A 25,847-nucleotide genomic window follows, 5' to 3' on the forward strand; every position below is an offset into this window, starting at 1 on the left:
CTGGTAGTGAAAAAGAGTTATTATTTTGGAATCTGATCTGTTTCTGAGTGCAGGACAATCATATCCACTTCACTGCAGAGGACGTAAACCCTCAGTGCAGTTGAGATCATAAAATAGCAGTTGAGTTGAGCTATAAGCTTAGTTACGTATTTTCTTGTTCTCCACTGAAATTATTCCACATTGTGACTCCTCTGCTCTGATTATGGTCCTTTCTGTCTCAGAAAAAGGCCCCTTCCCTTTAAAGAATGCCCTCATTTTAAGACATTGACACGCAATACTCAGATGTTCGTTAATTTTTAATGTCAGCCTGAAGTAGATGCAAAAATATACACTCATCTGACATCAGTTTAAAATAGAAAGATGGAGCATCAAAAGTCGATCAGTTCAGCAGTGATTATTGCATTAGTAAAGGCCAGGAGATGATCTCCATGCAGCAGCTCTATAAGGCCCAGGCATTAGGCTAACTACTGCTTCAATGGGTGCAACAACTGAACTTTGTCAAGGTGGTATTCTCTGTATTCTTATTCAGCCATCGTTATCTCATTTTTTTTCCCATGACTTGGCTTCCTCTTTATTTGCATTATTCCAGTCCAAAGGAACAGACAGCAATGTAAAGCAATACTTACAGGGTACACAGAGTTTATATTGAATGGCACTGCCTTCAATTATTGGGCAGTGAATTGTTCTTCAAATTCAGGCCCTCTCAGTTATGTCATCCTGGAGCATGGTTCTCTAGACAGCACAGATCTCAGGGAATGGTAAATGCCATTCCATTTCTAGTTATGTCACTAAAGTGCAATGAGAAAAAACAGTGTATTACCCCAATAGGGCAGCATGTAGATATGTATGAATGCACAACAGATGCCTGGAATTGAATGCGCCTTGTCTGCCCATCCATAAGGAAAGAGAATTCAGAGCTTCAGTCTAACTCACAGCTTGTGTCCTTGTGGAACTTGGCAACAGGACAAGGAATAAGAACTCTACTGCTGATCTGATCCCTAATAATTACAGAATTATATGGCATAACCAGAGATGTTATATATTGTGCCTGAAAATGCTATTTTAAAAGACAGTTCAAATAAAAATGCAAAAATAACCAAGGTTGAATTCAGTGGCAATATTCCCATTGACTTCAATAGGACATCTGCCTGTTCAGTGTAGTTGTAATTTTGGGCTAGTGACTTTCCAGTAATTAGGAAAGAGTTACACTAGCTTGAAAACTACTCTTAAATCCAAAGCAAGCAGCTCTTAGGAGCTCAGAAAAGAGCATTTTTTTCACAAAACTATTTCATTTGGACAGAACTTTAGATAGAATGCCATTGAAGCAACTTGCCCATATAAAAAGTTATTTAAAAAAAAATGAAATTAAAAAGCCTCAGAGGCAGAGCGGCAAGAGGCAGTCCCATCTACATTGCTCTTTGATATCCTGATAACCAGAAAGCAAGACTTGGAAGTTGCTCAGTGGTTGAGCAAAGCATAACATATAACCTGCAATGAAAAACAAGAAGATACTTCACCCTGCTGCAACACAAACTGTAACAGCAGCAAAGCTAGAGGGTCAGTAATAGCCCACAGCCAAAATAAGAGTACTGCAGCAGCTCCTGATCCTGGAAAAAATACTTATTCATAGTTAGGGCTATTTTTATAATTGCAGTGATGATAAAGCATATATTTCAGTACTTTACCATATTACGTGAGGGATTTTGCCACAGAGCAGCTCTGTGAAGGGGAAAAATGAAAACAACTGAGGCATATAAATGGCCCATTATGTCTTCTGAGTAGAAGAAACAGTGAATTATTTATGATTAATGTGATAAGCAAAACCACTAGGTTTAGGGCTTAGCTATAAATACATTTTTTGATGCAGTTATTGATTTACCATTTAATGATGGTTGGTTAAAGGATGAGGTTGCCCAGGCTCTGTATCCTTTACCATTACAGGAAAAGTGCCAAGGACTGGTGGATAATTGCTGCTCACTGACTTTGATACATCACATACATGCTGCACCCATACTTCAATGGCTGGTTAGGTGTGGGTGTGTTCTCCAACACTGACCAAACGAGGCAGGTGAAATCCCTGAATCAACACTTTATATTTGAAAACGTATAAAGAAATACGAGTTATAAAAATACACAGCTTGAACGGTAGTTTTGGGAACTGCTAGGTCGTATTCAATAGCTACCAACTCTATTTTCATCCGCTGTAACTATTGCTTCACACAGAAGAAAGCGAATAGCCTGAGCTCCACTGCCTACGCGGCACTGCGAGTTTCTGCCACTAGAGCGCGTCGAGGCATACATGACGATTAAACCCCTCAGAACCCCATCACTAAATTCAAACTACCACCAAGACATCGGACAAAGCCAAGCAGCACCAATGTACTGTTTTTAATTATTCCCTTCTTGACTGTTAAAACTTGCCTTAAAGGTTGTCCTATGGGAAGGTGTCACCCCCATGCTCTGCTTCTGCTGGACAAGGGTTTTGATATGAATACTGAATAACAGACATCCAGAAATAGTCCTGCCAATTTTACAATTGATTACATCTGTGTTCTCAGTCCAGTGCCAGTGAAATATCACCTCTAGGCTGAGGCTTCTACTTTGGAGCCACGTAATAACCCTGTTATTCTGTACTGGAAAACGTACAACCAGTCAATGTAGGTAAATCTGCTTCTTGTTTCTCTCGGTGCTAGATGCATGCTGAACAGCTGCATGTTCAGTTGGCAAAGGAAAACAACAACAAAACACATACCTATGCACGAACTGAAAATCTGCTGTTGTGCTGAGAATGCGGATGCTGCACTGTAGTTAAGTAAAGCACTGTGAAGAGAGCCTATAAAAGCCCCCCTCTTTTATAGTAAAAAAAAAAAAAGAGAACAGTTAAAATTAGAAGTGCGTAGGCACAAAGCATTGCCAGGATCAAACAGAATATGTTCAAATGTACACATTTAGAAATGCTAAAAATCAGGTTCTGCCTCCATGCTTTGGAGAATCAAGGCTTGGCCCCTTCTCCATCTGTAAAGCCACACTGACAGCACACCCTTCCCATCTCTTTTTGCTCATTTTTGCCTCTTCACATCGCAAACCCTTATTAGCTGTTTTGATCACACAAGCTTAGTAGTAGTTTTTCACCACCCATAGCGTCAACTTTCTGATGAAGATTTTAGCCCAAACCTATTGACTATTCTTTAAAATATGCCAAACAAGAAGAATAAAAGCCCACCATGTGTAGAGGGGATACCCATGGACAATATTCACATCTGTAACCCCATGCATCTTCAAGTGGGTTTCTGAATGGAGACAAGCAGCGGTTCATTATTATCTCCCTTACTTTCCTTAGGAAAGGTCCTGCTACACCTTTCTTGGAAACAATTTGGCCCTACAATCTTAGGAAAGGAAATACTCAAGATACTTGCCAGGCCTGTCTATCTCCTGTCACCATGTTCTGGTTGCTGCTGCAGTATCCTCCTGCAGTGACATCTCTACCCTCAGTGGCAGAGCCCCTCATTAACTATTTTCTACAGGTAGAGTGTGAAGGCCAGAAAGTGAACTTGCTGCTTTTACAAAGAGGGAAGAACACCCAGGAGAAGGTATTTAAATTATAACCTGAGGCAGAATGAAGTTGATTTATGCCAGGGATTATTTTTATCTTTCCAGTCAAGCAGAAGTTATGCAGCAAAGTTTGCTTAGACACAGACACGCAGCACTGTTTTGGGCCAGACAGACCCTGACAGCACCTGAGAATGAAGGACATTGAGCAGCAGGCAGACGCCTGCCCTCCTGCAGCCTTTCCCACAGCACCTGCAGGGAGGGGTCCCAGCTCTCTGCTCAGGCAGGTGCCAGACCTACCTTACCTGCACTGCGTGGGCAGCACAGAGCAGACACATGCTGCTCGAGAATTGCCAACAGGCAATTTCTGCAGGGGAGGGAACTGGGATCCTGCATCTACCCCACCACACCTGTCCCAACAGAGCAAAAAAAAAAAAAAAAAAAAAAGGAAAGATGTGGAGGTTCCCATACTGCATTTGTTCTTCTCATACCGATGGTAAACTTCTTTGTGTGTTGAGAACAGCCCACCTACGAGCATCTGGGATAGTCCTCCTTCCTTTTAAGGAAAATTCAAACCCAAGAAGGAATGCATTCTTCCAGCCCTGAGACCTCAATCCAAAGCCCGCTATCATCAGCATTGATTTTGAAGAGTCTGCACCGAATCCTAACAAGTTACCTCTGTAGAACAACAGGGGGGAAAAAAGGGAAAACAAATAACCAAAAAAGCTACCTCTGGAGGAAGAAAGGCTATTACCTCTAGATTTTTAACTTAAAAAAAAAAAAAAGGCAGTGTAACTAGAGTTTTAATATATATAAAAAAAAAAAAAAACACATCCCATTGCCTAGAAGAACGTGATCTAATATTTTGTATTTAATTGTCATGAGTAGATGGGGAAGATCAGTAAAAACGTGCCAAATAAGAAACATAGCAAATGTTTCCAAGCAGAATACTGAAATAAGCTATTTGGATTTTAAGGTTCTTTTGCAGTGACTGAAATACAAAAATTGCACTGCATTTTCAGTGCTTTAGAATCAGAGCAAGGTCACTACAAAATAAAACTACATTCTTCTGTACCACTGGAACACAGGCAGCTATGTGCAAGCTCATAAATAAGAACTTCAGATGCATTTGTATGTCAGAGGTACTGATATCTGTATATTTGAAGTTTAGGAACAATATTCATCAGATAGTTAAACTACAGGAGGTGAAGAACTAATTGCATTCTCTTCATCTTGTCTGTTGCCCATGAGCAGCATATTGAAAGTTCCCTAGAACTGAGGAAGACAGTACAGCTGGAAAAGAAAGGATTTCTGTCTAAATGCCACGAAGTAGCCTGAACTTTATGAAGGTGTTTTCATATTTTTTTCCCCTCTTCTGAAACTTTAAGTAAAAATGTCACTTATCTTAAAATAAGGCCTCCATACTTTTGAACAAATGCAACTGAGAATCAGTGAAGTACATTACAAAAAATGCCATTATAGAAAAAGTAGCTGAAAGGAATAGCTCTAGCAGAAACTGTATAATTCAATCTCTTGGAAATGTCAGAGAGCACATCATCAGAGGAACTAAACGATGCAATTTTACATCATTTAACACAAGTGTAGAGAGGCAGTGGATGTAGATGTTTTCCTACAGAACCTACCCCTGAGTTCTTGTCATCCTCAATCAGAGCAGCAAAGAGCACTGGGACACAAGATGGTGTAATGCAGAAGTGAAAAATGAAGGTAACACTTCTATACATGCTTACATCTAAATACAGTGTATGCATACCACCTTCAGAAGCTTCATTCCTTTCCCAGCACAAATTCTTATGGCAAGTGTTCATTCGTAGCCAGAACAGAAAGATTGTGTTATAGGCTTAGCAAATATAAATATATTCTGCCTACTAACATTCAAAATGTTCTTGGAATACTGTATTATATTTGCTTCCCCCCCACTATGAAGGCAATAACACATCATTTCTAGGATATGATAACATCCAATAAAAGCAGATTAAATTTGCACAGCTGTTTGCAAGAAACAGAACTATTTTTCAACCTGCACTTTACATAAACAAAGCTGATAATAGCAAACCTTCTGGTGAATGAATTATTAGCAATTAGTTCTAATCTGGCTAGTGCATACTATAAGGACATCTCAGTGGTAGACAAATTTAATTTGAGAGAGGTTTTTTCCTAGCAGTAAAACAACAGGCTGAGGTAACTTTAAACAAATGTTTGAAATGCAATGTATTATTAGCATTTCAATCATTGCCAATTGCCTTTACTTACTATAATTACTGTTTCATAAGATTTTGAACAAATATAGTTTGCTGTATGATGCAAGACAACATATCACAAATTAAGATGATTCAAATCGAGACTTACTGCAAGCACACCCTGAAAGCAAGGCTTTAATCCCAATATCAATTATTCAAAAACCTTCTCAACTGCACCTGTTTCCTTCAAAAATAAAGCAAATCTTCTATAATTTTTTCCCTTCCTACTGAGAAGTAGGATTCCTATGATTTTGGGCATACCCATTCTAACATACCTCCTTTCCTAAGTTTCCAGAAGGCAACTTAGTAAGCAAAGTTGCCTAATTTTTCAGAAGTAACTTATTTACAGTTCTCTGCAAGTGTCATGGAGCTTATGCCCTTCTTTTACAGAAGAGCTTTTCAACAGGCCACCTTGGCTTTACCTAGCAAATTGAAAGTAAAAACTGGAATAACAAAATTACAAACTAACGTATTGATAGTGAACAGAAAACTGAGTGACAGCAGGGTCTGTTGTGACAGGACAAGGGGAAATGGTTTCAAACTAAAAGAACAGAGATTTAGATTGGATGTAAGGAAGAAGGTTTTGTTTGATTGTTTTTACACTAATCACACTGAGGCATTGGCACAGGTTGCCTGGAGAGGTGGTGGGTGCCCTGCCCTTGAAGACATTCACGACCAGGCTAGACAAGCTCTGAGCACATGATGTAGCTGTAGGTGTCCCTGCTCATTGCAAAGGAGTTGGACTAGATGGTTATTAAAGACCCCTTCCAACTTAAATGATTCTGTGATTCTATGATTATAATAATTACCTCAAATATTGATGATTACAAAGACACTAAGAGTAAATGCTATATAAACAAGTAACTATCTTTCCAGAAGACGTGAAATGTTTTAAAACAGAAACACTGAAAGCTTCATAACAAATTAATTCTGGTTGTGAACAAAACCAAGAACAAGCAAACCTCTAAACCTTTAATTTAACTTTTACGCGAAAGAAATGCAAAGATAGTTACCATGAGTGGCTATTGTTATTTCCTTGGGCCTTTGAATTTGTCGGTGTATGAAAACAACAGTTCATACCCCTTATTTCATATGCAGTAGATAGAATAGGCTTCCTGCATTGCCCTCATGGGGCCTTTAAGACTTGAAAGTCTGCATTAAGGCACTAATTGCAATCAAACCACATACTGCAACCAGTAATCGACAGGATTCAGGAAACAGTTCATTTTCCTGATGAACAATCTGTTTTCATCTATTGGGTTTAAATACAGGCATTTTTCTTCTCCCCCTGAACCACCAGCTCAGCCTTAGCTGTCTGTACATAAGTTCAAACGCTAGCCACCTAGATAATATCAGGAATTCAGATACTGGCAATGGACTTTCAAAATTAAAAGTAATGTAATTTAGCAATGTATAAATCATATTCTTCCACTATGGAACTTACAAAGCTCATCTGGTAATTCTTGTTCAGAAGCAGGAAGATATTCCACCTTTATTTAAAGATTTCTCAAATAGTTCTCTGAACTCTGTATAGCCCAAAAATCTTTTCTTACTATTTCTCAAGTAGGACATCTAAGTAAAGAGGACTGGAAAGAAATCATATTATGTTAGATAACTCTGTTTTGGTTAATGTATTTCTAGTCTTTGTGGTGATTCTTATAACCGAACAGCACAATTCGCAACCACACAATTCTCAAACCATTCCCTTGGTGCATCCTCCCTGCTCTGCAATTTTTGTTTTTACAACCCTTTTGCCTCAAACACATTTTCTAGGTTAGTCATGGAGTCCACCCCATGACAAACTACAGCTTCAGACCTAGGAGTAACATGATCACATTTCACGTGGCTGTTTTTCTTACTGATGTTAGCACAATATAGTTCATGGCAACTTGGGATGGGAACTTCGGTAAAAAAAAATATGGTAATATAGGTAGCATAATTTTAATATTTATATGTGCACAAGGTCTTCCACATCTCTTTACCTACATATTAGAAAGAGAAATGCATATGTCACACATGGCATTACTTCTCTAGTCCTTGGAATACCAAGGATTCTAGCCTTTCAGGCCAAAATTCATACAGAAAACTCAAGTCATCTTCAATTTACCTTCATAAAGCCTATGAAGATGACACACAAGATTCGGCTAAATTTAAGTGTTCACAGCACCAGGATAAGACTGAGGTACTTAATGCCTTTGTTGCCTCAGTCTTTAATAGTAAGACTAGTTGCTCCCTGGGCACACAGCCCCTTGCACTGGAAGATAGGGATGGGGAACAGAATAAGCCCTGCATGATCCACGATTAGATGGTCTTGGATCTGCTCTGAAAGTTGGACACTCACAGGTCCAAGGGGCCAGATGGATTGCACCTCAGAGAGCTGAGGGAGTTGGCAGATGTGGTTGCCAAGCCACTTTCCATCATCCTTTGGCAGTCCTGGTGGACAGGAGACTGGCAAATGTGATGCCTGTCTTCAGAAAGGGCTGGAAAGATTGAGGGGGCCAAGGTAAACTGTATGAGTCTCAATAGGGCCAGGTATTGAGTCCTGCATTTTGATCACAACAGCCCCAGGCAGCCCTACAGGCTCAGGGAGGAGTGACTGGAAAGCTGCCTGATGGAAAGGGACCTTGGTGTACTGATGGGCAGTCAACTGGATATGAAGCAGCAGTATGCCCAGGTGGCCAAGACCAATGGCATCCTGGCTTGTATCAGGAATGCTGTGGTGAGCAGGACTAGGGAAGTCATCCTGCCTCTGTACTTGGCACTGGTGAGGCCCCACCTCGAGTACTGTGTTCAGTTTTGGGCACCTTAATACAGAAAGGACATGGAGGTGCTGGAGCAGGTCCAAAGAAGTGCAACAAGGCCTGTGAAGGGCTTGGAGAAAATGCCCTATGAGGAGAAACTGAGGGAACTGGGGCTGTTTTTAGTCTGGGGAAGAGGCGGTTGAGGGGAGACCTTATTTCTCTCTTCAAATTCCTTGAAAGTTGATTTTAGTGAGAGCAGGGTTAGTCTCTTCTCAACTGGTGATTGATGACAGGACAAAGGGAAATGGCACCAGGAGAGGTTTAGGATGGATATCAGGAAAAACTCCTTCACAGAAAGGGTTGTTAAGCACTAGATTAGGCTCCCCAGGGAGGTGGTTGAGTCACCATCCCTGGAGATGTCTTTGTAGCCATTTGGATGCAGTGTTCAGGGGCATGATTTAGCAGTGGGTTGTTAGAGTATTATGGTTAGGCCGTGGTTGGAGTTGATGATCTTGAAGGTCTTTTCTAACTTGAGCAATTCTATGAGTCTATGATTCCACTTCTGATCCCTTGTCTATGTCCATGGTACATGTATAAGGAAAGGCATTTTACTCATCTCCCTTCTCTTCTGTAAATTCTCTGTGTTGTCCTCTAGCATCTCTTACTTCCCTATTTGGCTCACAAGGTAACCTTCTGGGAGCCCTGTACTCTTAAAGTCACCACAGAGCAAGGATTACAATCTATAGAAGAGCTGTCTCCTGAGAGGCTGCCAGCCATATGCTAGTGTGACAGCTTAGTAAGAATTTGAGACTGTCACTTCCACCAAAATGACTGTCTTGACTGGAATTTGGCATATATACAGCCACATATCCCTCAACAGAAGAGTCCTACAAAATGCAAGCCTAATATATATGTCAAACAGGTTGCCCATAGGAACTTATGACATGAGTACACATCAGTAGACACGTGTACTGAACCAGTGTTATTAGCAAAAAAGCTTCCTGTTCCTTTGTTTCCACAACTGAAGTCACTGATAAAGCTAAGGAAGATGGTCAGCCGTCTGCATGACATGCAGCTTGATATATAAGCTGTAGCAGAATGAGAGAATGCATTTAAAACCAAATGTATTCAAATCAGCTCAGCCACTTCCAGCAAGAGTTACACAGAGCAAGGCCTAGCCTTCACAGCCAGGATGATTCAGGTTTCCAACTTTCCTAGAAGTACAAGTTTCTCTTGACAGCCATGAATTAATCTGAAGAGTGATAGCAATTAAAGAAACACAATTGATGCCACTTTCAACCATAGCATATCTTCTGCCAGTATGATTTATACCAGTTCATAGAATTAAATAATAAACACTCTTAGCAAAAGTATGTAAAAGCTCTAATAAGTAAATAAACAAATCACAACAAAGCCCACGCAATCCAAGAAATTTTTATGACATAACCTGGCCAGGCTTGACTGAGTTCCCTTCTGAAACAGACTTGAGGTGACATTAGAGTCACTTTGCTGCTGCCTGTGATTTCCTACCTGCACCTACCTACACCTATCAAAGCAGAGTGTGAGCTTTGTTAATCGAATCACAGGAAAAAACAGAAACAAACACACCCAAACAAAAATCCCTTCTACCTTGAGATCAGTCACTGTAGTTCTGGCCTAGCTGCCTCCAAAGCAGCTGTGCTCAGTGACTGACCATTAGTTCCAGGTTACCACAGTTTAAGTCTCCCACCATTGCTCTGGCAATGCTCACACACTCAGCCTCTCCTGGGAGAGCTGCTCATTTCTGTAGGGTTCCTCTGTTTTCTTGGTGCTTCCCCAGCAAAGGAAAGCACCAGAACCCTTTGTACTTTGAGGTTGGTTGCACCACTGCTGACCCAGCTGGTCTGAAGCAGCTGCATTTGATGACTGCTAGTACTAACATTTGTTACTGCTTCTAGCAAACTCTCTCCTGAGATATCCCTGTTCACTAAATACTTATTAAGTACTTAAGTACCCAGGGCTGAAGCTCAATCACAGTATTTGTATTTCTATTTATTACATCACTTTAACTCACTCACATTTTGCCAAATCCTGTATTTTCTGATTGGATCACAGATGTCCTGTTCTTAAGGAACGTGTGATTTCTAGACCGGTTTCTGGATACTAATTTAAAAATACTTTTATGTGTATATACGTATGTATATATATGTATGTATATATATATATATATATATATATATGCACATTCCAAATTCCTCTGTTAGTAGCTTTGCCACTGATTATTAAACAACTGTGATCCAAACTCCTGTTCAGCCTTTAAGCAGTAAGGCAACCAAGCCTGGGTATAATTAACACAGTGGAAAGTACAGTAATGAAGCAAAGCAGCAAGGTCCTAGACTACAACAAGTAAGGATTTGCTTACATTAGCACCAAAATAAAGAAAAGAAGCTGCTCACCTTTAGAAAGCCTTGGATAGGCAGCAAAATACCCTCAGCTCCACTGCCAGGCCTTAAATGAGGTCTGGGGATGGGTGGGCCCTGTCTCCACCCCTTCCAATCACTGAGGTACATCGCATGCACCTGAGCTCCTCTGGGTTGGCCCTGCCTTCTCACCAGGTGCTCAATCACTGCTTCAATCTGTGACTTAGCAATTCTGCTGCAGCATGAAAAAGTTATAAATCTGTTCACTACTTTTTCTTTCTTTAGAGATTCTAGTATGGTACATTTGGTTCGTTCTTCTTTCTGCTGGCCCTATTACAGATTAAGCTTTATTAGTAAGTTTGATTTCTACAGACTTCTACCATCTTCTTTTCACCTAAATCTCTGCACTTCCTTAGGCTTAACATACTGCATTTAATTAAAGAATAATTAATGTGGACCATCTTGAAATTACTGCCTTTTCAGAGTCCATTAAAAGCACCTAATTTATTCTAGTGTTAATATCTTTTGATACTTGATTAAATAGTAAAGAAAGAAATGTCTGCTCTCATATAGTGAAATGATAGACCACAGATTAGTAAAAGCAAAGAATGCCATGTTTCATCCTCGTTATACTATGGTATTTAGGACTGTGCATTTTCTCTCTAACAATGAGTTAATCTCTGTGCTGCCACAATTTTTGAGTTTTGCAGAATGGTAAACATCATAAAGGACAGATTCTGCCTCTTAGCATAAGTAATGACAAAATAAATATATAACAATACATAAAGTATACAAACTATAACACTGCAGTGGAATTGCCATCTCACAGCCTGAACCAACAGTTGAGCACTAGGTGAGAAGGCATGGCTAACCCAAGGAGCTCAGGTACAGGCAATACACCTGAGGGACCAGAAGTGACCTCACACTCATTTAAGGGTTAGCAGCTGGGGGAGCAGCATCTCTCTAGATAGAACTTCTCTTGAGCCATCACTGGTTGTTGGAAGAAGTGAGCTAATTTTTAATTTTTGTTATTGTCTATTATTCTATAGGGCTTATATCCCATTGGAAGGTACTCTTATTGCCCTCTTTTGCTGTACATTCTTGGCGAGCCAGCTAGGGATCTAGTCCTTTAAAGTTACCCCATTACAAGACCCTTAAAAATACTAAAATTGCATTTGTAAATAGTGAAATGGGGTGGTTTGGATGGGGAAGGAGCATCCCTTTGAATGAGATCTTGCCAGTGCATGTTCCAGGATTCTTAGAATCTCCATATCATGGGATTGTTTCTATAATTGAAAAATGGGGCCCCTTGTGGGATGGTAGAAATAGCCCTGGCCTGCATGGCTGAGTATTTTCATGGCCTCAGCAAAGATACACTGATTACTGGAGAATGGCTGTTGCCACATCCACTGTGGTGTGGCCACTGCTGATGGCTTTAAATTGATTAAAAGCGTCTGAAGAGGCTTTGGCATATGAAAATCAACTACTATGTGACAACTGAAGATCCTATTGGCCATAATACAACAAGCCACCCAATTGGTGGTGGATCTGTGGGACAAAGAGTGCCTACGGGCCAGGTGCAATCTCCAAATGGTGGTGCAGAAGTCAGAAGTCCATCTGTGACCATAACTTAGGACACCAGCCCTAAAGTAGTCCAATCTGGACCCATTAGGGTCTCAAGAAAATAAATGTTCTATGTCCTGATTAGGACAGGAGTGCAATTTAAAAAGATCAAAAAACTACCTAATCAGGTCCTATTACAATTATGGAGACAGTTAACTGACAAAGGTTACAATCCTCCCCTAAAAGGGAATGAATTAGAACTATAGAAAGTACACACACAAAAAAAAGGAATCTAGAGGATTTCACAGTCCCACCAAAAAAGGGTAAACCTCCTCAGGCGGCCTAAGCAGCTGCAGCTAAGCCACTGGAGGAAAAAGACCTGGGGACTGCTGAGCTAATGATGTGATGGGGGAGCTGAAATCCCCCAGGACTAGGGCCTCTAGAGGGGACCAGAGGCCCTAAGTTGAAGTAACAACTCACTGGTCCTGAAAGAATATTCAATGGGTTATGGTACTAGTGGATACTGAGGCCGAAACATTGATTATATATGGCAACTCAAACAAATTTTGGGGCACTAAGGAAATGATAGGTGGGTTTGAGGGACAGATGATCTATTTATTACACACTGTAACCTAAACATGGTTGAAACTGGGAGTTGGGCATCTTCCCACCCTGGGAATACAGGGTGTTTATCACTCCCATTCCAGAATACATATTGGGGGTAGACATTCTGTGGGGTCCAACTCTCCAGGCCAGTGTGGGAGAGTTCAGATTAAGAGAAAGATGTATTAGCATCCGAGTGGTGCTGGCAATTTTAAGGGGCCATGCAAAAACTGAGCACATTTGTTTCCTGCAGCTGCACTTGATCATGAAAACAAAACAATATACACTCGTGGGTGGGCAATGGGAGATCACTAACACTGTGCAGGACCTGGAGAGAGTAGGGATTACATGACCTGCACACAGCCCACAAAACTCTCCCATATGGGCAAATCAGATGGAATGTGGTGAATGATAGTAGACTATAGAGAACTAAATGGAGTCACGTTGCCAATCCTTGCAGCCAAATCCAACATTACCTCCTCATGGATACACTGAGTATGGAAACAGAAACATAAGTTTAAGCATTTCAATTGCTAAGGAACCCTGAGACCAGTTTGCATTAACATGGGAGGGCAGGCAGTGGACCTTTCAAGTCCTTCCTCAGGGGTATGTGCATTTGCCTACCTTTTGTCATAATCTGGTGTTGCCTGACTTAGCAGATTGGAACAAACGGTCTACTGTCAAACATCTACATCAACTATCTAATGTTAACATCTGACTGGATAAAGGCATTAGAGAAGGCAGTAACTTCACTAACTGCAAATTTACAGGAAAAAGGGTGGGCTATAAACCCATGGAAAGTACAAAGATCAGGGTTGTCAGTCAAATTTCTTGGTGTTGTCTAGTTGGGTCTTATCCAGAGATAAGGTTCAAGCGTTCCCAGTTCCAATGACACCACAACAGTTGCAGGAGTTTTGGAGTATAGTATTACAGAGTCTTTATGACCATTAATATTTAAGGTAATTGTTATTCATCATAGAATCACAGAATGTAATTGTGGCATTTTGATCAGATTTTATTTCTCAGTAATTACATTTTATCCTCCTAAATTACTCATTCATTTGGAAACAAATGGTAACAGTCTTTCCTAATACACCCCAATTGCAGTGTCCTGTTAGATTGTTGCTAGGTTTCAGTAGGGGCAGCTGTATGACTGGCCTGGATAAACAGATACCTACATATTGTTCTAAATGTATTAATTTATTAGAGCAAGCACTTCGGACTGTTCAGAAATCAGAAATGCTGTTAATACACATGGTGGCTCCACAGCGGTGGAAAACATTTTGTGAAGGAGACCAACTACAAACAGCCATGTCCTGTTTGTAAATATGTCCTAAGGCTTATTATTAATGTATCAGCTAGCAGAAATCACTCCACTGACCTCAGTGAAACCATGGTGAATTTATAGTGTGAATATATCTATGTAAGCTACATATTCCTTTATCACCGTGCAATGGAAAAATGCATTTGAAAGGATAGGATATTGCATTAGCATAATATCTGAGGAAGACTGTAGCTCACAAAATTAAGAGAAAAGAATTTCATGAAAAAGCAACTTTTTCACCTTTCATTTATTTCAAGTGCTTTGATCTTTAGGTTTTTAATTAAATAACTTTTCTGATTCCACTGACACTTTTAAAACATAATGTTTTTACCTCTAGGTAGAGGATTGTCCAGTCCCAGATATATAAATAAGCATCATTTCAGATTTTTTTTGCAAACCTATGCCTAATTTTGTAGTGCAAGCACAGATGGTGTAAAAGGACCAAACTATATTTGCATAAGAGTGAAAAATGTCTGTAAAACAGTGTTAATTTTAAAATAACACAGACTGGATTCAGAGCGGGGTGAAATTATGACATAGCTCAAGATATGAAACAGGATTCCAGTAACACAACATGCGAGGACCTTTTGTCTGCTGGCTGGTATCACATCCTGAAATGAGCTTTTGTACAAGATTTTTTAGAAGAGACTTCAATAAGGCCTTAATATATATGGAACAATAGCAGGATATGGCCTCTAACTGGTAGGAACAATTACTGTTCTCAGACATGCAAGTTAGCTTTATTGGATTTGGTGAGCACTTTCTGGCCTAGATACAGAGCTGCATCTAATTTCTCATGGGCACAGCTGTGACACAGGGAGCCTACGAAAGAAGAGCAACTATTCCATCCGAGCAGAATATACTGAGGAAAACTCACATGAGCCTCAAGAGTGTGATAAACCAGCTTGGGAGTAATGTGAAAAAGCAAACCAGGCTAAACCACTTTTTTCCTAGCTACACCCGTAATGCCTTGGAGGCTGTAGTGCAAGGGGAGAGTCGTCTAGACAGTCTCCACAATGGGTGGGAACTCCTCAGACCAAAGGAATTCTCAGCATGTAAATCTTCCAGTTTCATGGCAGAGCTATCCAAAAAAAGATTGTTATGATGGAAAGAGACAAAGATAGAATTTACCCTCTGAATTTTGGAGAATGTAAGTAGAGACTCCTCTCTTCCACAATAAAACTAACAACTTCATAGAGATTCTGGCTGTATGCACCGTACAGAAAAAAAACAAAAACAAAACCAAAAAACGGTGGTATAATGTTTTCTTTAGTCCTAAGAAAATGGAAAATGATATATTTGGAAAAGAGGACTTTCCATTTCCCTTTCTTTCAATCCCCAACTCTGACTTTTCCTCAGTCTTAAGTATAAACTACTTCAGCATCAAGACTCCTTTGTCATTCATCTCTTTCCTCCGCTGCTCTTTATCACATGCATTTAAAATTCAAACACTTAAGTATAATTTCTGTCAGTTTTCCCCTAACTATTTGCAGTGCCCTGTTAGGCTGCATTTTCCCATTTTCCAACAAAATTGCCCAGTGCTCGTAACTCAGATTTGTACAGTCCCCCCAAAATAGACCAGCACAGATTTTTGTGTTGCCCTCTGATAAACCAGATGGGAGAACTGAAAGACAATCAAGGGAAAAGAATAATTGTTTGTCAGCTTGATCCTCTGCTTCACATCTGCACAAACACCTGCGAGAACACAGAAGATGGGTGGGACAGGAAAAAGAACAATCAGCTGAGGTAGAGCTACTTAAATCAACATTACTACTGCTGCAGAAATGCATGTGGAACCGCAGCCTAAATGTGCTATTTTAAGGACTCTTTTAAATCTCTCACCTGTCACAGTCCCTATTAAAAGAATTGATACTAATAGGGCAAGGATTATATCACTCCTGCTTACAATGCAGCCCAATTTTGGCTCATTGTTTCCTTGTTCTCATCGTTCTTGTTTGTAATTGCATTACGAGACACTCAGAACACTGATCATCTTTTGGCCTATATACCTGACTCCCCTGTAGTCAGTGCCAGACAGAGATTCCAAAGGGGTTGGACCTCTGGAACTAGACCAGTTGGACAAGCCAGTCTGTTTTGTTGTTGTTGTTTAATGGAGATCTTTCAGAGCAGCTTTGGACCACTGAGAAATACCTTTTTGCAAGCAGTTTTACTTTTCTTATCACTATGACCTTAAAAGTGCTTAACAAGAATCACGGGATGTGATTTTAATTAAAAAATAATTGAAATCTCTTACTTGTAACAGGCGACAATTCTAAAGTCACTCAGACTTTATCTCTATTGCTCACCTCATGTTCTAACAGCCAGTCTGAAAGAAGAGCTACCTCACACCTAATCTACATGGATGTAATTGCATTACCACAGTAGACACTCCTCGTACTGCTAAAAGACTTTTTTATACTGAATTCACTCAGTGCATTTGGCTTTACATGGGGCACAGCACACCCAGCAATCATCTGGAGAGAACGTGCCAAAGTTAGCAGAATACAAAAGTACTGGTAAATGAAGGAACTCAACATACTCAGGTTCCTTGTATTAAGACCAGCAAAGGAACTTGAGCATTAACTGAAGCAAAGGGCCAATGAAACAGATGCTGCAATTAAGCAAAGTCATCTAATTCAAAGAATAAACTCTTAACCATATATAACCCGAATAATTCCACTGAGCTCTGAAAATTGTTTTGTAAATCTACAGAGCTCTTTCCACTTTGAGATACTGACAAAAGTTTTGGACAACAGAGTTGTATCTCCCTGATTCCACTAAACAATAATTTCTACATTTGTGTTCACATATTTGCTTCTCAGCAAAAAGTAAATTTGTATGTATTGCATTGCAAAAATAAGAGCACAACTACTGGTAAGTGTGCAGGCAAATACAGCTAATATCTGCAGAAGTGGAAGAAGTGTTTTTGATGAACGAGTAATGAAATCAATTTACCCTTTCATTCAGGGAGCACTGCAGTACAGCCTTTAACCAGACAGCTGTGCACTGTTGGTGCTGCAGACACTGCACAGGCTGTCAGTCCTGGCTCCAAGACTGACTCCAAACCTCACTGTTTTCTGTCCCAGTACAGTGAACAACTCATATTTCTACCCATATCGTCAGCTTTTGCACTTGGTATTTTTATACATGGTTGTGTTAAAGATCGTAGTCGAAAGACTTAGAAAAAGCCAGAATTCAGTACCTGAAGAAACTATTTTCCCAAAAGCAACAGAAGGTGTCACTGCTAACTGGTTTTAAGCTAATGAATCCCACAAGGGGACACTGCCTTTGTTTCTTAAAAAAAAAAAAAAATAAGTTGTTTGAGAGAGGGGAAAAAGAAAAAAGAAAGAAAAAAGACTCTCTGTAGGCTGCATTTGAGCCTGAATAGTGACTTTCAGCCTCTCTAAACCTGCAATATTTTGCTATACAGTTAACATACACGAGGCAGCCCTCACTCCCTTGCCTACTTCCACGTTGTAGCGTTGCTATTCTTTGTTAAACAGCTGTTACCTCCCATGCCAGAGACATCTGCACAGCACTGATATGATGCTTTTTGTTTTTATTTCCTAAATGTACACCTCGGTTTCTAAGCACCATAGCGCCTTCGCGCAGTGCCCGAGTAAAGCCAGCCCTGTGCCCCGGGAGGCAAAGCAATGCCAGGGCTGCAATTCAAACAAATTCAGAGGTGAACAGAACTGCGGCTTTCGTCCTGTTCCGCAGGGGCTCCCTAGCGCTCCGTGCCGCTCACAGAACGCATCCCCTGCCAAGCGAGAGGCACCTGAGGTCACCTGCATTATTCAACAGGGCGTGTGGAAGCACCAAGGGGCTGTTCTACTGCCGAGCTCGGGTCCGGGGGTTATTTTTATTCCTTCAGCACGCGGGGTGGAGTCGCTCCACTTTCCCAGAAGAAAGAACACTCGTGGGCAGATGGGCGGCCTGGCGGGAGGGGACGGGGACCGCCGCGGCGCCCCGCAGCGGCTCAGCGCTCGTCCTAACGCAGCTCTCTCTGTCTCTCTTTTCACCCTCCCCGCCTCCATCTTCCTCTCCCTCCCGCTCCCCATTCATTCTTCCCCTTCCCTCCGCCTCCCTCCCCGTTGCAGGCGGAGCGGGCCCGGCAGGAGGCGGAGCGGGCCGCCGCACGTCCCCCAGCCGCTCGGCCGGCCCCCCCGCCATGGGTCGGAAGCGCTGCGTGGGGGGAGACGGCTCCAAGATGGCGGCGGGTTGCTGCGGGGTGAAGAAGCAGAAACTCTCCAGTTCCCCACCGTCGGGGTCGGCCGGCCCGGGAGGCGGCGGCGGCGGCTCCCGCTGCGGCGGGGCGGCGGCGACGGGCGGCGAGCCGGGGGCGTTGCCCCCGCCGGGGGGCCCCCGCCTCAACGGCCTCGGGGGGCTGGCGGGGGGCGCCGCCGGCTGCGCCCTGGCCCCGCCGCTGCCGCCCAGCTGCGGCGGGGGCCCCGCCGGCCTCTCCCCTCCGGCCGCCTCGCTGCTCGCCTCCCCCGGCGCCGGCTCCGGCGGGCCCGGCTGCAGGAAGATGGTGGTATCGGCCGAGATGTGCTGCTTCTGCTTCGATGTGCTCTACTGTCACCTGTACGGCTACCAGCCCCCGCGGAGCCCCCGCTTCACCAATGACCCCTAGTGAGTATCGCCCGATCCCGCGCCTCCCGGCCCTTGCGAACGCCTCGCGCCGCTCCCGGCTCCTCCGGCCGGGCGCCCCGCCTGCTCTCGCCTCCGCGCCCGCCGCCGCCGCCCGGCCCCTGTCCTCGCTCGGCCCCGCACAGCCCGCGTGGCCCCGGGCCCGGCCCGCTGGCGCCCCCGCCCAGCGCCGTGCGGGTCTGGCTGGGTCCCGCCGCTCCGCTCTGCCGGCCCAAGGGGCGCCCGGCGGCGCTCACCCCGCAGGGCGACTCCGGTGCCCCGCCGGCGCCCCGCTCCCAACGCTGAGCCCTCGTTGAAGGGTGCCGGGCCGGGCTCCGAGCGCGGCCGTCCGAGTGGCAGCGCCTCGTGCCTCTTTCCCTGCGGGCCGTGCCGGGACCCCTCTGCCAAGCGGGCTCTGAGCGCGAGTGTTCCGCGTGTGTACGGGCTCTGCTTCGGCACGCTGTCACGGTGAGTACCTGGAAGGGAACCCGGCACTGGTGTACCGGTATGTCCCCTGGGTCAGACACCTGAGGTGCTGCTTGGTCCTGGAGTCCTTGCTCTGTAGCAACCCTCGGAGACAATCTCATATTAGATATACCAAACCCCTCAGCAATCTACCACGTCCAAATTCCAAAGTTCCGAATGGATCACAGCTAACACCTGTTAGTCACAGCCGCCTCTGCCTCCCAAGCCTGCTTGCGAGAGCCTCCACTGAGGGCTTCGAGAGCTTCCACAAAGGCCCGCTTTGCGTGGAGCTGAGCTGTGCTCATTCAGTGTCTGTGTAGTGCCCACCTGCCCTGGCAGTGCCAGTAGTGTTCCCGTGCTGCTGCCGGCAGGGTTGGGCATTCCAGGGAGTAACTTCTCCCTGCAGGAAGTTACTGCCTCCTGGCTGGGACGTTACCAATTCTGCATGCTGTGTGAATGCCAAGTTAACGTAAGGGGTTGCCGAAATCATTTCCACCGTTTTACTCTGCTTTACAATGGGATTGAGCTTGTGTGGCGAGTTTCTGGGCTTCAGAAACTGAAGCTTGAGCTTTAGCTGAGGCTCAAGTGAGGGATCCACAGGAGCACATGCACTGCTCCCTCCCAGTGCTGCATGACTGTTGGGCTCTGGGCAGAATGTGCTCTTTGCTAGTATAGTGGTAGCATTTCTATGTATGTCCTCCATTCACATGCACCCTCACCAGTGCCGTCGGTTACTGTGCAGTCCATGTTTCTTTAATGAGATGTAGTGTATACCTCTCAGTGTTAAAAATAATGTCATGTTTTAATGATCTTGTTTGGAGTCCTTGCTGTTCTAACACCCAGGATCTATACATCTCTTGCATACTTTCAGCTGCTGTCATGACAACCCAGCTCTGTGGATTCCTACTTAACCTGCCACCCCAGCAAGTCCTTCCTATGCTCTCTTCATAACTCCTATGTGGTTACATCAGAGTACCAGTAATGAAAGGAGGGCAGGGAGACTCCGCTGTGAGTTTCTTTACCCAGGTAGTTTGTACATCCATGTTTGTCTTCTTGTAGATAGCGATGTTGAGGAGCTGCTGCTCTCAGTGGCCATTTTGCCTTGCAGTGTCTTCTGTGTGTTCTCCATCCCAGACTGTCAGAGGTTCTCATGTCACCTTTGTGCCCTTTCGCTCATTCATTGCCACAAGAAAGTTGAATTCTGTCCTTGTCTCTCTGTAACAGCATTATTGTATCACCGTGGTGTGTTTTCAATCGTGTCAGGATGTTTTGCTGAAGAGATTGGTGTTACTGTCCCTGTTTCGTTGGGGGAAACTGACGCAGAGGTGAAGATGACCACAGAAATGCTTTTCAGCAGCACTTCAATTCCTCTGGGTGACCTTCACCTTTCTTCTCCCACTTACTACTTTAAAAGTATCATCATAGCAAATTAGAGAAATACAAATCATTTTACTTAAAATTCATGTGTGTCCTTAAGCATTCTTGAGGTTCAGTGCCTGACCTTATAAAAAGGTTGCTGTGCCAATAGCCTTCTGCAGATGGCACAACCGTTAAAATCACTGATGCTGTTTGTGCTTACTCCCATGCTCCTGCCAGCATGCACAGTCGTACTGTGTGTCAGACTGGAAGAATGATCTAATTATCATTTTATTTTTTCCCTGGTTGGTTTTCAGAGTTTGGTTCCCTCTGGATCATTGTGTGGCTTCACAACTGCTTGTGCCTGCACAAGTGTGAGGTGGGAATAGGCGGACAGATGGCAGAACTGCTGCTTTCAGCAGCCTCGTGAGCTGATTATGTTTGTGTGGTTGGGGAAGCAACTTTGAAAAAGTTGTTCAGTATTACATGTAAAATTCTAGGTCAGTGAATAATTTGCTCCAGCCAGACGTTCAGAGGCAGCCTGGCTTCCAGAGCCGGAAGGTTTGCAGGCAGGCTTATCAATAACCGGGTAGCTCACAAAGGTAGGATGTTGTCTTTGAAGCTGAGCTTCATCTTGTAGAGCACAAAGCCTGAATAAGATCTGGTATTTTTCAGTGAATGGATGTTGCAGCTTTCTGCCAGGAATCCTTTTGCAAGTTTTGTCCACATATTAAAGTATCTGGTCTTAGAATAGAAGCATAAAATAAGAGTCAGAAATTGAACTCTAGAAATATATTTTCTAATTATATTAATTACAGGGAAGATGAAAGACTTGTAAGCAGGTATCCTCACCAAGCATTACTCATACTTCTTGCAGGTCTTTGAACAAGAAAGTTGGGCAGGATCAAAGAAGAGCAGGTAGCTGAATCACTTGGGCCAGAGGTTCTGGTGTGTTGTCTTCTGAACAAAGGATGCTTGTGATGCCTCCAGGTTTTTGGAAGTTTTTGCTGCTGAGCTGAGGACCACACAGGGCTTGAAGGGAAGGGATTTTTGAGCAGTTCATGGAAAGGAGACAAAAAATGCCACTTTTGAAAGGGTACAGATTTCAGACTTGAGCACAGCCCAGACACGGGTTAAATAGTTGGCATTTTTGTGTCCTGACTGTAATTTCCAAAGCACAGGATATGGGATGGTGGTGGAGGGCATTGTTGAGAAGCTGCTGGGTCAAAGACAGAGAGTCATGAATTCAGAAGAAGAGAATGGGAACATGCTGAATGTGTCCAACACTGTCTTAGCAAGAACAGGCTTGGTAGATCCATCCTGCCACAGGCTTCCTCTTCTCTTTCAGTCTTCCACTGATCACCCAACATTTTCCTCCATTACTGTCTTAATTGAACAGTGTTCTAACTTAAAATTTCACATCACTGTGATTTGCTCCCTAAGACATCCCCTCTCCTTCTTCTCAGGGTGTGCTCAGCAGGGCATGTCCTTTCCTCTTGCTTCTACCAAACTCGAACTGCACTGGTGGGAGTGGAAAGAATGTAAAAATTATCCTGGAGGTATGAAAGCTGATGCGAAGTTTGAGAACTGCTGCAGCAGACAAAAATTGTCACTTACATAAAATCATTCAGACATTGTTCTTGAAGCTCTGCTGGATGAGTAAAATTATGGAACACAGCAATTAATTAAAGGCAGGTTTTTTTCCTATAGAGGTTTAAAAGTGCTAATGAAAATACAACAAAGGAGTTGCAGAAAGTGTTGTAAAACACTTTACCCCAAACCTATTTGGAGGAAGGAAAACCAAACAGCTTTTTTTCCCCGTATTTTTTACCTTCCAGACAAATACCTCACATCCCATTATTTCCTTTCTGGTTTGGTTTAGTGTAACACACCCGGTTCCTCTGTGATCAGTGGAAACAATGCCATGTCCTGCCTTCTATTGTGGAAGTGGGAAAGGGCCGCCCACCAGCAGGCAAGGGCTCGAGGTTCATGCTGCTCACTGTTTTTCTTCTATCAGGAAGGTGTTTGAGTGGAAATGTGTTTGCATGGATGCTGTCCCAGGATGGGAGCAGTGCAAAGCGTTCAGAGAGTTTAGCTGAGCTGCGCTGTGGGAAGCCAGGACTATAGCCCTAACAGATTTCTCAGATTTCTGCTTACTGAGTATATTTCCCTTAACATGCAGAAATCATCCTTCTGAGTTTATGATTCTGCAATCTTTGCCTCATCTTCCTAGTTCTTCCTAGCCAGTGTGAATGCCACTGTCTTTGTAGAGAAGGTGTAGAGCAGTTCAACAGGTAACTCATTCACCAGCTGTTTGCATTCTTCCTGAAGGTCACTTGGGAAGCGGCTACTACTTGGCAGGATTGTTTTGGTGGTGAGCACCTTTCTTTACTTGACATAATTTATTAGGGGAATGTGTGTTCTGCCCCCGCCAGCTGGTACTGGTAACCAAGAGCAAGGTTTTACAGCTGGAATGGCCAATGCTACCCTGCCTGGCTTAGGAGCTCTTAGGAAAGATGTTTACCATGAGTGCCTTGCATCAAGTGTCTTACTGATGGCTTGCTCATATCCTCCTCATCTTGCAGTGGGACCGTGCCAGAGGCGTTAAATGGATGCAGCTGATGTGCATTCTTGTGGTGAGTCTGGTGCGGGAGGAGGCATCCCGCCTGCAGAGGCTGCCAGCCCCGTGCACGTGCAGGGCTCCAGCTGCTGGCACACACGTTGCTGGCAGCCACGTTCATTGCCACCACTCATCTGCCTGCCTGCACCATCTCCTGAGACTGAAGGGCTCTGAGTTCAACAAATTTCTAGGTGATATCATACCTTAATCCAAAGAGTTAGCTTGGAAACATGCCAGTTCTTTTCTTTGTTGATGACTTGTAGTATTCTGCATCAGCTGTTCTGTTTGGCTGCAGGACTGAGATACAGCTCCAATGTGGGACTGGTCTACTTGACCTTTGTACTTCCTTGTGTTTTCAGGTCTACAGTCTGTCAGTTTACGTGTTCTCAAAGGGTGTAAAGTAGTGATACTGCATCGCCTTGGTTCTTTGTTAGTGAAGTTTGGAGACATTTAAATTCGGTACAGTTTTAAAATGTGCGGCTGGCTCATTTTGTGCCGACTCGTTTTCAACACTTCCAAATGAAGTTGTGACTCTGCTCAGAGTGAGTGTAAATTAACCCTGTAAGAAAGAAATAGTTCCAGCGTTTGTTCCTGGCTATCCAGGAACAGATTAGGCTTGTCTGTAGATGTATTCATGTGCTTGCACATCTGTAAATAAAAACATTATTGCTTGCAGGTTTGAAGGATTATGTGCTTCTCTCATTTTCCTGTTTCTTGACCAGTGCCTCACTTCCTGTTTTAGTCTCTACAACTTATTGTCAGATGTGAAGCAGGAGCCCTGTGTTGGGCTCCTCATTGGTGCTGCTATGTTTCTTACAAGCATTTTTGTAAAACTTCCTGGAAACGTAACAAAGAATGGATTTCAGAGTACAGCCTTTAAACAAGGAAAAAAGAAAAAAAAAATATTCCTTTGCAATAGCACTCAGAGTTCAGCTGTACTTAATAACAATGCTGTTGTTGATATCAGAAGCCTGAAATCTTGCTGTTGCTCTGCCTTACTTGTGTGGCAGTGGAAACTTACTCTGTGCAATAATTTGTATTTATTATCACACTCGGTGATGTTACACAACAGCTATAATGATTGCTTGGTCACAGCTAAAGATGAACATCAGTCATAAAACAAAAAACAGCATTGAAAAGTGCAGGCAGGGAAGTGTTCTCTGGTGTCCGTGTGTCTGTCTGACTTCATTCTACTTTTCGTGTACGTCTCATGGTTTCTTAGAAACTTCAGCATCATCTTCTGTCCTGACTCTGTCTTTACTGTTGAACATTAGATGCTGGAGCATGAAGTAGTGGTTCTTTCAAGGTGGTATCCTGTGGTGGAAGTTTTTAAAATACAGTGCAGTAGAAAATGTGTATTTTGGCAGGCATTGGCAGCACTCAGCAGGGAATTCCCAGCATATTTTAAAGCAGGGCTGGTGACTGCAGTTTGGTACAGCAGAGGAGGAAAATGAACTGAGCTGTATGGCTTCAGAAGAACTCGCCTTTACTGGTGAGCTCGTCTTCTGTTATGATTGGTGAATGAAGCAAATAATGCTCTGATGAACTCCAAATTAAGTTAAATATAACGTAATGAGGGCTTTTTGCTTCATAAACTTATTGTAGTGAGCTGTTCTTATGTTTCTATTAGTACAAGAGATTGCATCACAGATGGCCTTAAGAAAGGGGCCCTGCTATTGCTATCTCAGATAAAAGCAGTCACCACAAAACTGTAAGTGCTTTGCTTCACTCTAACACTACTTGTGTAGAATTGTTTGTTCTCCTGTCCCTTGTAGGGTAGGGGTGAGGTAAGGTGAGGAGTCAGCAGCCACTTCTCCTGTGCTGTCCATCTGCTCATTCATTTTTATTGCCTCCTATCTTTGAGGTACATTGGGATCTTTCATCACCTTTCCTTTTACTCTATCTTCTGTTGAAGAAACTTGCTTAATAAGGATTTCTGGACATTTTGCACATTTGATTTTTGATACTGTTTTTGATAACTATATGTTTCTGTTTAACCTGTCTGCATGTGAGAAATTTACTGAGTCTCTGAATGACTTTGTGGATACGTCCTTAATGTCCTTTGCTATAAATTATTAAATTCTCAATAATTTAATGCAAATACTTCTGGTTGATCTACTAAAATCTGCAAAGCTTTGCCTTGTATTCGGTTGTGAGCTGTGTGTGTTACTTCTCATGACTCACAGTTGTAACGTCACCTAGCACTGAATGGTAAAACAAGATAAACGGAATACTGGCACTTTTTTGTCTTGTGTGTTAAGAAACAAATATCATCCAACTGTATGGGCACTTCTGGTATCACGCCTTCTGACTGCATGTTGCTGGGTAGGGACCAGCTGC

The 25,847-nt window shown here is 43.0% G+C and overlaps 1 protein-coding gene across 5 annotated transcripts in view; it reads left to right on the forward strand.

The window, feature by feature from the left end:
- Positions 1 to 25,847, forward strand: part of AMMECR1 (AMMECR nuclear protein 1) — a 98,247-nt gene that overhangs the window by 7,336 nt on the left and 65,064 nt on the right. For all 5 annotated transcript variants that reach the window (XR_014884989.1, XM_085230705.1, XM_085230703.1 and 2 more), the window contains exon 2: positions 18,538 to 19,069. Coding sequence is in view for 4 of the 5 variants with exons in the window: in XM_085230705.1 (XP_085086831.1) it covers positions 18,538 to 19,069 (532 nt within the window). In the remaining variant the exon portion in view is untranslated. The remainder of the gene's footprint in view (positions 1 to 18,537; positions 19,070 to 25,847) is intronic.

The sequence above is a fragment of the Meleagris gallopavo genome, chromosome 9 (genome assembly GCF_905368555.1).
Source record: "Meleagris gallopavo chromosome 9, MGAL_WU_HG_1.1, whole genome shotgun sequence".
NCBI lineage: Eukaryota > Metazoa > Chordata > Aves > Galliformes > Phasianidae > Meleagris > Meleagris gallopavo.